Source organism: Labeo rohita, chromosome 14 (assembly GCF_022985175.1).
Source record: "Labeo rohita strain BAU-BD-2019 chromosome 14, IGBB_LRoh.1.0, whole genome shotgun sequence".
NCBI lineage: Eukaryota > Metazoa > Chordata > Actinopteri > Cypriniformes > Cyprinidae > Labeo > Labeo rohita.
Genome location: NC_066882.1, coordinates 4,067,204 through 4,079,822, shown reverse-complemented (window position 1 = coordinate 4,079,822; position 12,619 = coordinate 4,067,204). Strand labels below are relative to the sequence as shown.

Sequence of the window (12,619 nt, the reverse complement as noted above, 5' to 3'; positions counted from 1 at the left end):
TTTTAATCATTTCATTACATTTTAATACTTTCATTACAAAAGCATGTCTAATGAATTCTTTTTTTTTTATTTTTTTTTTTAACAATTTTCTGGTAAATAAATTCTGGTAAATATTTTTTCTGGTAAATATTCCTTAAACATTATTATTATCATTATTCCTTAAACATAATAATATTTTTATTTGTAGTAGTAGTACTATCTTTATATTAAGTAATATATTTCTGACTGTCAGGTTAAACTGAACTTTTATTTTGACGGGTTGCTGTGAAGACCTTTAGGGTCTTCATTATATGACAATAGTTTTCCGCTAAAGAAACGGTAAAATACTTATGAAATGACTCTCAGAGCAGTTCAAGAGACTATGTTCATGTGTTCATGTACTTGTATATTGAGGCGGCAGAGGCAAAAACACAGCGAGCGTCACGTGTATGTGCGTAGTAAACAAAACTGCGCGTCTGTGCCATTCACTAACACAGACACGCAGAAATACGACTTAAAGTAACGGTACTAGTAAAATGCAGAATCGTATCGTTTTTAGAGGCAGGGTATCGTGATACTTTTTAAGTACCGGTATATCGTGCTACACTGATGTACAGTACTTTTTACACTTGCAGCATCAGTCATCTGCAGAATTGCAGACAAATTGCCTAAGCAGGACTAACACAAATCACAAGCATAATTTAAAAGAGAAATAGTTAACTTCAGAAGTATTCTCCAAGAGCAAGATGCCTTTCAAAATCCCAGTGGCTTTTGCTTTACTTGGTGGCAATCTCTCAAAAATCAAAAGCAAAGCTTTCGTTTTGGTGGAGCCGGAGGAGTCACAGTAATGAAGAGCTCATGTGCTGGATTCCCTACAGCCAGTTCTGTACTAGATCTTTGTTAATGTTTTATTTGAGAAAGCATTGCCCTGGTGACAACTTCACACACCTGTTTCTTTACTGGCTCTTAATTAGTCATAGACAGTTTATGAGATGCACAGGTAGATTTTGCTCAGTATCTTTAAATGTGTCTTAGTGTCTTTTCCTGTTTGGTGGCATGTTTGCAAAGTCTGTAGTGAAACATGTTTGATTAAAAATAATCACTTGTTTATAATCCGATATCCCAGCTTAACTCTGTGACATTGTCAAATTTATGAGTATAAAAAGTAAACAATGGACTCTACAAAATACCATTGAATTCATTTAAAAAAAAAACAGGCATCTGTGATTCCCAGAAATTGACTGTAAAAAATTATGTGACATTGTTTCTGTCATTTTGGGATGCGTATATTTGACCACTTATAGCTAGATTTCATTAAGTGATATTATCATTAATTTTAATGCAAAATAGCTAATAAAAATGACCAAAACATATTTTTTAAATTAAAATGAAAATAGAAAAATAAAAACTAATAAAAAAAAAACTATAAAAGTATCAATTATGCTAAAGTAACATTGCTATTTGAGCAACAAAAATCATCTTTTTTCCTTAAATGAAAAATAACCACCATAATACAGTTGGTACAATAGAAAAACATAAATTTGACAGTATTTTACAATTAAAAAAAAAAAAAAAAAAAACATCATAAAAAGTTAAATTTTCACTATATGTGGTTACCCTATCCTTTATACAGTATTTTATTTTATTTTATTTTATTTTATTTTATTTTATTTTATTTTATATTGGGGCCAGTTGGTACATGTATTTTTAAACATAAAAAAAGTATAAAAAAAGTGATAAAGTATGTATTATTTCAGTTACATTTGTCAGACAAAACCTTTTTTCGTTTTGTATTTTTGCATGTTTTCTATTTCCTTTAATATTTCTGCTGTTTTATAAATTCTTTTACCGTTTAAACTTTGCTAAAAAGCCTTTAATAGGCTGTTTAATGACTAATTCCACTATGAAAACTTACCTAAATGGTGTGACAACATGCCCTGTGTGTGTATATATATATATATATGTATATATATATATAAGAAAGTCTCTATATATAAGAAAGTCTATGTATATATATATATGAAAGTCTCTGCTCAGTAGAAAAATTATTTCCTGTAGTCTTCAAAAGCCTTAGAGGTGTCAAACATGATGTAAAACACGTCATCATCAGAATTTTGTCGGCAAATACAAGGGGATATATTGGTGCAGTTAATATGGAAAAATGCACTGTTTGTTTGCTTATATTACTGAGGTAACAGTATAAAACGGTCGGAAAATCTGTGAACTTGATAACAAAAACCCCCACCTTTTTTATGCATTTCTGTCCTGATAGATCATGATGAGGATTAGTCTTTTCATGCAGCTCTGTGGCATTACATGTACTTTACCGTGTTTTAGTACTGCACCTGCAGCTCAGGACACATGTAGGGTACAGTGCTCTGCACTAGATCTGTTCTTCGTTGTGCTAATAAATGCCGATCCCCGGCAAAATGATTGCATGCACGATGTATTAATATACATGCTGAGAATGAACAGATTGCTTTCCTGCTCCTGTGTGTTGGGATGGATCTGTATAGCATTGTAGCCAGACCCCATGCCACAAATTTAATCTAATCGTGAATGGTGCTTTTCTGTCAGAATGGCTTTGTAAACCAAGCAGAGCTGCTCCGAGTTTAACCTAATTACCCTTCATGCCCTGCCTTCCTGTTTCCCTCCCACGTCTTCTCTTGTGCGGGAAGTGTATCAGTTCCTTATTTACTGTCCAGACGAATTTACAGAGTGGGCTGAAACCATTTGGTTTGCTGTTACGGTTGCATAATCAGTGCTTTTATCTTGTATGTTATGACTGTTAAGCAAAATGATGGCAATTGGCATATGGTTTAAAGATTTTGTGCTGGCAGACTTCCAGGCTCCAGACTGTGTGCATGGTTTCATACTGTACTTCTACATGATAATTTGGCATATTCCCTGGCATTGTTTGCTCTTTTAACCAAGTAATAATTGCAGCACAAAGTGGTTTGGCAAACTCAGCAGAAATGTCACAGAATAAATGTAACTGGCCTAAGCGTACGACTTGCCATTGGCATAATGGACATGCAGCTCAACCATAAAATATTGTTCATCTTCGTTTCAGGCTTGTCTTTTAGGCTGCAAATGTCAGAAACTATGAAATAAATCATTTCAGCATGAGAATTGAGTAAGGAATTAATATAGTTCTCATTTTTAACAGTTTTACTCAACCAGACATGTTTTGTCCTCATGAAACAGTGTTTATTGGTTATTCATAATGGTGTAAACACTTTATAAATGCCTAAAAACATTTAGTAAATGTCAGGCATGTTTATTACCCTCAGGTAAATGTTGTTCTTGCAGCTTTTTTTACAAATAAAATCATGAAAACATCCTCATTCTATAGTATACCAAATAAGTAGGACAGAACCACTCTCCCTTTATTTTCTCTGTAATGTGGTCTAGTCGAATCTCTGAACAAAATTTTGCAAAATAGCTAATAATCACGCAGGCTACTATGCTACTTCATGGTACTAAACTGGTTAGCTGGTTAGAATAAAAGCAGTTTTCTTATTTTGTTATTTTATATATGCATATATAGCATTGATCTAAAAATACATGTATGCGATATAATAGATTAGGACTGGGTAAAAAATATTGACTTTTACCTCAGAAAAAACAATATTTGGTGACCATAAACTTATCAGCTAGAAAAAAGAACTCTAGAGAGGAGCGTTTTGATAAATATATGCAAACTACAACGTATTTTTATACAAATCAGTTTATTTTTTTACCTTCAATATTATATTAATGTAGTACAAGCTGACATTTTTTTCAATTTCCTTGAGAAAATTTGGCATGTACTGTACCCAGTATATGTCCAAAATAATCAATATTGAATAAAATTGAATCAGAAATCAAACCGAATTGAATAGCAAGCTTATGAATCAGAATTGAATTTAAATATGAAATGTGTGAAAACCCAGCTCCTAAATGAATCAGTGTGTTTGAATAAATTGATTTAATGAATGATTCAATGACTCACACACTTGTTTCGCTTCTGAATGAATCAGTGTGTTTGAATGAATTGATTGAATGAATGATTCAATGGCTCACTCACTTGTTTCACTCCTGAATGAATCAGTGTGTTTAAATTAATTGATTGAATGAATGACTTAATGACTCACACATTTGTTTTGTTACTGAATGAATTTGTGTGTTTGAATTAAATTGATGGAATTAATGATTTAATGACTCACACACTTGTTTTGTTACAGAATGAATCAGTGTGTTTGAATTAATTGATTTAATAAATGATTCAATGACTCACACACTTGTTTCGCTTCTGAATGAATCAGTGTGTTTGAATGAATTGATTGAATGAATGATTCAATGGCTCACTCACTTGTTTCACTCCTGAATGAATCAGTGTGTTTAAATTAATTGATTGAATGAATGACTTAATGACTCACACATTTGTTTTGTTACTGAATGAATTTGTGTGTTTGAATTAAATTGATGGAATTAATGATTTAATGACTCACACACTTGTTTTGTTACAGAATGAATCAGTGTGTTTGAATTAATTGATTTAATGAATGATTCAATGACTCACACACTTGTTTTGCTCCTGAATGAATCAGCGTGTTTGAATGAATTGATTGAATATATGATTTAATGACTCACTCACTTGTTTTGTTACTGAATGAATCAGTGTGTTTGGATGAATTGGTTCAATTAATGATTCAGTGAATCACTCATTGTCGCCACCTATTGACATAACTGTGTAACCTGCTGAAAGAGTCAGTGAAAAACCTCACCAGTAGGTATTAGTAGGACAGATTACTTGATTTACTTGACAAAAATGATTATCACTAGCCTGTGCACAAGTTACGAGTTTTGAAAATTACACACACAAAAAGTCGTTATACTTTGAGTTGTCTTGAATGAACAAACACAGAAAAGTGGAGTAAAAAAAGTATACAATCTGTGTGGCAGAGTCTGTCAAGGAACAAGAAAGGATGCTGAAAATGACTGAACATGCTGGTATTTCCTCAAGGTTTTGATGCTATTTTCTCTCCCTTTCGCTTTCAAGGCTTCTTTGTGGATAGGAAACTGCCTGTCAGAAAGGTTTTAGAGTTTTAATGTGTTTTAAAGTTGTGTATTTGCCTTGAAGCTGAAAGCTCTGTAGGGTTGCGGGGAAAGCCAGGAATCTTTCCTCGTCCATATCTATTGATTTGAACTGGCCCCAGGCGTCTTTTACCTGACTCATTAAGATGTGGCTGAAGGTAGCTTTCAATAGGCCTAATGGATACAATCATGGACCATGTGTATCACTCCTAAATGGCTATCCTTGAAAGGATCTGTAAGAAGATAAGAGAGGATGTGGACAGAATCGTGGAGAACAAATCTTTACTGAAGTCATTAGTCTGCTTGCATGAAATGCATGCCTGAAGTGAGCAATCCACCATCGGATACATTCAGAGTTATTTACTTTATGCAACAAGCTGTCCATGCAAATCAATTGATTTGCGGTGCTCAGACAGACAATATTGGAAATGATAAGAAAATATCTTGCATAACTGCTGTGTTGTGATCTGGTTGAAGTGTTTTCTCACGAGGCATGTGCAATCAGTCTCTTATAATTGCTTTTTTGATTTATAGGCATATTATTGGTTTCTGTACCAAAATAGCACCCATAAAGCATAAAAGCATGCTGCTTTATTAGACTTCAGAGTGAGTTCCTGTGCATGTGGAAAAACCATGTTTCTATTCACGCCTTATCATGTTGCATAATTGTGTAAATGTTAAAGCCTTTAATAGGAAGAGTAATAATTTCATGCCTGGCTGGGCAAAGTCTCAGTCAGCTCCATCCATGCTTTAAGCAGCTATGTTGTTTTCCTAAGACCTCTGATTTCAAAAATCTAGCACAGTATTTAGTGCAAGCATCTCAAATTAATTGTCATATTATCACAACATCACTTTGTGCCATACATCAGTGGTTTTCTGTGTAGGAAATCAAACGCCCTGCGGTGATCTTGTAGTTTGCTACTAAAATAGTGCTTATGTAAGAATCCAGTAATAGCTCAGAAAGTATATGGTCTCTTGCTCTTCTTCTTTATCTTTAGTGTTAAAGTATACAACTATCCTGTGCAGTCTTGTGTGCTTTAAAATCTAAAGGAGTTTTATAATAAAAAAACATTTTTGACAGTGTTGCCAAGTCCATGTTTTCTCAGCAGAATTATGCTGCTTTAATATTGTTCCCGTGGGTTGTTTTTCTAGTTTTTTATAGTCCTCTGCTCCTCTGAAATGCTATTTTGGGGCTTTTTTGATAATCATTTCCCACTGGAAGGGCTAATTCCGGCCGTGAATGGGCTGTGTTTTTTTATGCAGATCTGGCAACCCTGACTTTTGCATTTCATTTTAAGCTTTCATTTGGCAAAAACTGTAACCTTAAGGCTGTCATTCTAATCCCATTATGTCATTGTAGAAGCTCAAAGATGGATTAGATGCACCAATCAATCAGAACGTCGCTTCTCCTTGACGCCTTCCCACCATTATAGTGCATTGTGAGATTTCCGATGACATATATCCTTTCGCTGTCTTGTTTTTACAAATCTCCACGTTCGGATGTCAGATTATCATATAATTTACATTTACATTTCACCAGGATGGATGCTTGAGCTGGATGGAATATGGTTTTATGAAGATGACAGAAAAAGATTTATAATTAGATGCTAAGCAATGTTTGATAATGCAGAACATTCAAAGCAAATAGTTATTGCACCATGGCATTACTCAACTGAAAACACTCTTCATACAGTTTAATGGAAGCATTTATGTGCCAAACACTGGTAAGACTCAGCTACATTAATAGTGTGTGTGTTGACCTGGTAGAGGTGGTTGTACTGGTGGCGGGTTGAATAGAATTGGTGATTGGCTCACAAAACCAACCGCAAGGTCACAGAAGGACGCTTTGTGTTATGCTAATCAGACATGGCGGGTGTTAGCACAGACACATTTTGACTCTAGAAAGGAAGATCAGCCACTGCTGAAGTAGATTTAGAACCGTTTTAGAATTCTAGATTTAGTTTGTTTTTTTTTAATACTTTTCTTAACATTTTTCATACAATCAACTCATTTTTTTTGTGCCATCGTGCCTGAAGTGATTTTATTCTTAAGGAACTAGCTTGGTAAATCAAAGGTTTAGTAATAATAATAAATACACTACTGTTCAAAAAGATTTTGAACAGTAAGATTTTTAATGATTTTTAAAGACGTATCTTCTGCTCAGCAAGCCTGCATTTGTTTGATCTAAAGTACAGCAAAAACAGCAAAATTTAGAAATATTTTTTACTTTTTCAAATAACTGGTTTCTATTTGAATATATTTTAAAATGTAATTTATATCTGTGATTCCAAAGCTGATTTTCCAGTCTTTAGTGTCATGTGATCCTTCAGAAATCATTGTAATATTCTGATTTTCTGCTCAAAAACATTTATTATTATTATGATGATGTTGAAAAAAGCTGAGTAGAATTTCTCTTTCAGGTTTCTTTGATGAATAGAAAGTTCAGAAGAACAGCATTTATCTGAAATAGAAATCATTTGTAACATTATAAATGTCTTTATCATCACTTTTGATCAGTTTAAAGCATCCTTGCTAAATGAAAGTATTCATTTCCGTAATTTCTTGCTGATCTTTGGGTCTTTCTATTCATCAAAGAATCCTGAAAAAACGTTTTATATATTAATAATAATAATAATAATAATAATGTTTCTTAAACAGCAAATCAGCATATTAGAATGATTAGGAATAAATTACATCTTAAAATATATTCAAATAGAAAAAATATTTCACAGTATCACTGCTTTTGCTATATTTTGGATCAAATAAATGCAAGCTTGGTGAGCAGAAGAGACTTTAAAAACATTAAAAGCATTAAAAACTTGACTGGTAGTGTATTTTGCATGGTGGAGCTTTAAAGATGCATAAATAGATCTCAGAGAGAATTTTAGCATTTCATACTGTTTTGCTATCAATCATCTGCTTTAAAGCAGCACAAATGCACTGCCTTCAACAATACATTTCATAACTGTTGGTCTGCTGTGAGCACAGAATGTTCCTGTTTTATAATATTTAGGTCTATGTTTTTCTGAGGACTATGATTTATTTATATTTGGTTAGTTTTTTGACTTTCATTTGATATATGACAAATTGATGATGAAGAAAAATTTTCTTCACAGTAAAATGAAGTAGTAGTAGAATAAGTAGAATACATTTCAACATTTCACATAATACATTTCAGAATTATTGCATTTCAAATCATCTACAGTGAGGACAGGATTGCCTGTTTTTAATTTAGGTCTATGTTGTGTTTTTTTAATGTTTATATATCAAACATTTTTTTCTTAACATTTTTTAAAATCTACTGGATTTTTATATAAATGACAATTTTAATTTTTCTTATTTTTTTTGTGATCTTTTTATCTAATATTTTTACAGTTATTACAACCTGCATTAGTAAAACAAAGTTCAAGTAATAATAATTATTATTTTTTATGATGGTGCTTTGGAGAAGATGAATTTCAGAAGGTTTGTAGAGATTTTTATCATCCCATGCTGTTTTTCTCTTTATCTAGGGCCCTATGAAATCCGTTTTATTTTTTCCCAAATTCCATTTTTTCAGTTTTAATTTTTCTGGATTCCGTTTTTTCCCGTTTAAATTTTTCTCAACTCCTTTTTAATGGTTAAATTAAATTTTATTAATCAAAGAGCATGTCTAATGAATTAAAATCATGAAACTTGTACAATTTCACATCAATTTAATAAAGGTTTAACAAAAATGACATGTTTAGGGCCCTATGAAATGTTTTATTTTTTCTCACCATGTTTTATTGTTATCAAATTCTGTGTTTAGCATGTCTAATTATTTGAATGCATACTTACCTTACTCAAATTTACTCTTAAAATAGCCTTAGAAAAGGTTTTTTACCCTCAGAAATTCTGTTGTGTATTTAAAATGTTGTGGTTATCAAATGAAGGCATAAAACATTAATTTCATTTATCTTTTAATTATTGAAAATTAACTTTGGGCAATCAAAGGGGAATTTACTATTAAAATTAAAACATGGAAGAAATGTTGCGTGATTATACCCTAAAAAATAATATTGTTTCATTTTAGTAGTAGTAGTAATAGTAGTAATATATATCTGGCACAATGTTAAACCGGACTTTTATTTTATTTTGACGGGTTGCCGTGTCTACCTTTGCATTTCTGTGTGTATACGATATAACGCTGGTTTTTCTAAAATGGAACGGTTAAATGCTCATGAAGTGACTCTCAAAGGATATTTTTTATGTATTTATGTCCTCATTTAGTGAGACGACAGACGCTGAAATCACTGTGAGCGTCGTGCGCGCTTTAGTGTGTGTAGTAGTGTAGTAAACAAAACCACTCGTCTGCTCCATTCATTAAAACAGAGACACGCAGAACATGCAGGATTCGCATTTAAATGGTATTTTTGCGGCGTATTATTTACAGATAGTAGTCCATATTGTGGTTTGATTTAAGTGTAATCACCTACTTTTGATTAATTAATTCAAACTTTGACAAATTCCGTGACATTCCGCGTTATTCAGTAAATTTTTATGACTGGATTCCACAATTTCATCGGCTAGGGCCCTGTTTATCTAGGACTATATATAGACCTAGATAAAGTTCAGACAGAAGTGTAGGTGTATACAGCAATATTTCTACAGGGAGAATAAAGCAAAAGATGTCTTAAAAGTAAAACATTGTTTGAAAAGCTATAGTATACTTTAAGCAAATGGAAACATGCAGTAATTGGGGTAATCTATCCTTTAAATTTAGCTAAATTAACTTTTTACGTTTTACTGAAGGGAGATGGAAAGATGAGGGGGAGGAGTGTGGGCGAGTATGAATGAAGCTACTGGAGACACAGACAGAGACAGAGACAGAGACAGAGACAGAGGTGGATTATCAGGACGCAGTGAGTGTTTGTCATGTTCCAGCTATTCGAGCATGTAGTTTTCTTTAATGTTCAGTTAGGAATTCTTCAAGAAGAACAAATTGCAAATCAGTAAGCTGGTAAGTGGAAGCAGATTTAAGTGAATACATAATAGGAACTAGTTACACATAATTCCAGTTTGTTTAATGCCTGTTTCATTAATCAAACAGCTGTACTTTAGTTTTGTGTCTTGTCTCTTTAGAGGTGTTTGACTGGCATGTAGGGTTCTGGTTTGTTTTATTGTTGTTCCCGTTCATGATGTCTTCAGACAGGGTGTTTTAACATCCATAGTCTCAGTGAAGCTCATATATGCTTTGTAAAGCTGACTGAATTTGTTTATGTGTTATGTTCAGGTGGCAAGTCTCAAATATGACATAGCTGGAAATGTTCAGTGTGTTCCTGTAAGCAGTCATTAGTTGGACTTCAGATGTGATGGATGAGGGTGTATTGACACTGTAGTGATCAGTATTATCTAACTGAACTGATTTACGTCCCTCTTTTCCCAGTAGGTGTAAAGGATTCATCAGGACACAGACGACTGACACACTGTGGTGGACCGGCAGAATCAGGATCACAGCTAGACTAAATGCAACAATCTCTTTAGCTATAAAAGGACCACATATCTGAGTGCATCATGGATTTTGTGATGAAGCAAGCGCTGGGCGGTAAGTGTCATGCTACTAACTATTGCTGTGGAACTGACAGACATGTATGATAGACATTTTGCATAACATTGTGCTATTTTCACAAATATGTACTGTATATAAATTAATATAGACTGATTTGCATGTGTATGTACTGTAGTGTATATTTGGGTAGTGTTATTGGTAACACTTCACAATAAGGAGTCATTTGTTAACATTAGTTAATGTATTAGCTAATATGAACGAACAATGAACAATATATTTATTACACTATTTAATAATCTTTGTTAATGTTCATTAATAAAAAATGCAGTTGCTCATTGTTTGTTCATGTTAATTCACAGTGCAACTAATGTTAAACAATTTGTGATTTTAATAATGCATTAGTAAATGCTGAAATTAACATTAACTAAGATTAATAAATGCTGTAGAAGTATTGTTCATTCATAATTCATACTAATGTTAACTAACGAACCTTACTGTAAAATGTTACCTTGTTATTTTAGTGTCAGCAAGATACTACGATAGTTTTTATTAATATTTAGTTTCCATTTTCATTTTAGTTATTTAGTAATTTATTTGTGTTTTTGTAATTTTTATTTATTTGTATTAACATGTTTATATAGTGTTTTTTTTTCTGTTTTAGTTATTTAAGTGACACTAAAAATAAAAATTAAAAAAAGTTGATGAAAAAAGTTTATTTTACTGAATGAAGTAAAATGAAGTAAAAAAAAAGTTTTTAATGGTTTTAGTTTTATTTGGTAAAACTTGGAGAGAATTTGTTTTATTTTTTTGTTCATTAAAATGAAATAATTCTGAAATTAAATTAGTTGTTTAAATAAAGCAGTAGTAGAATTATTAGTGAATTATTAATATCAGTTAATTTAGATGTTCCCAAATAAAAAAAATACTTATATAAATATTTTTATATTTATAAAATAAATATAATTTTTTTCAGTTTAAAAAAATATATATATTTTAGTTTTTATATTTATGTTTTATAGAAATCTGTCATCTATTTTTTAGATTATATTTACATTATATATATATATATATATATATATATATATGTACCATCTGAAGCATGTAACCTGGCATTGGTTTCAATACCGATTTTTAATTTTTTTTTACTGTAAAATGTAATGTTGTGCAATTAAAATAACTAATAAAAAAAAATATATATATATATATATATATATATATATTAAATCATTTAATAATTATAAATGTTGACTAATATTTAATAACATAAATGTTACATTTATAATTAATAAAAATAAATACAAATGTTTAAGAATTTAAATGTTACCACATTGTAATTGGGTACAAGATGATAAGTCCGCAATATGTTTTTGAAATTCATACATGTTTAACAATAACAAAGCAAAGTACTTATTGATCTCCTTGTAGTTTTGCTTTATTTGACATGGCGTTTGTATGTGTTATAGATTTGCACCATCCTATAAACATAAGTTTGTCTAAAGGTCACTGAGCTCTTAAATCAATCCCATGATTTGGTTTTATCAGCTGAGTGACTATGGGCAATAAAATGAAATGTATTTCTCCCCCGTCAATTCCCTTGAGTGGGCCAGATGTAGCAGATTGGATTGTGACCACACAATGACCTTCTGCACGAGGTGTCTTTAAGAAACACAGATTGTCTTTTCAGCGCACGTCGTATTTTACACAGTTCCTTTGCTGTTCCGCATGGATGAGGCCGAGATCGGATCGAGACTATGAATTGCGAAACATAAAATGAATATGAAAGAAATGTGCCGTGTGGCACTTTTAATATATCAAAAAAACTTTGATATGTAAATGTGCCCTGAATTTGATCCCAACGTCTACAAGTTTTTTACTTTGTTCGGAGCTCAGATCTTATAAACTGACATGGCTTAAATTCAGCTTGGTAGCTCTGATGTAATGAAGCATGATTTACTGACAAAAATCATCCATTATTAAACAGACTTTCCCTAGCCTGATTTCCTCAAGCCTTGCAAATTATTCAGAAGCATA

At 31.9% G+C, this 12,619-nt stretch overlaps 1 protein-coding gene across 4 annotated transcripts in view; it reads left to right on the top strand.

Annotated features, from left to right (window-relative positions):
• The window catches only part of cplx2b (complexin 2b), a 37,239-nt gene that overhangs the window by 5,983 nt on the left and 18,637 nt on the right, over positions 1-12,619 (top strand). For 2 of the 4 annotated variants that reach the window (XM_051127923.1, XM_051127926.1), the window contains exon 2: positions 10,466-10,624. In XM_051127923.1, coding sequence (XP_050983880.1) covers positions 10,594-10,624 — 31 coding nt within the window. In that variant the 5' untranslated portion in view covers positions 10,466-10,593. Of the gene's footprint in view, positions 1-9,916; positions 10,040-10,465; positions 10,625-12,619 lie in introns of those variants that run through there. The other 2 variants (XM_051127925.1, XM_051127924.1) reach the window with 2 other exon arrangements.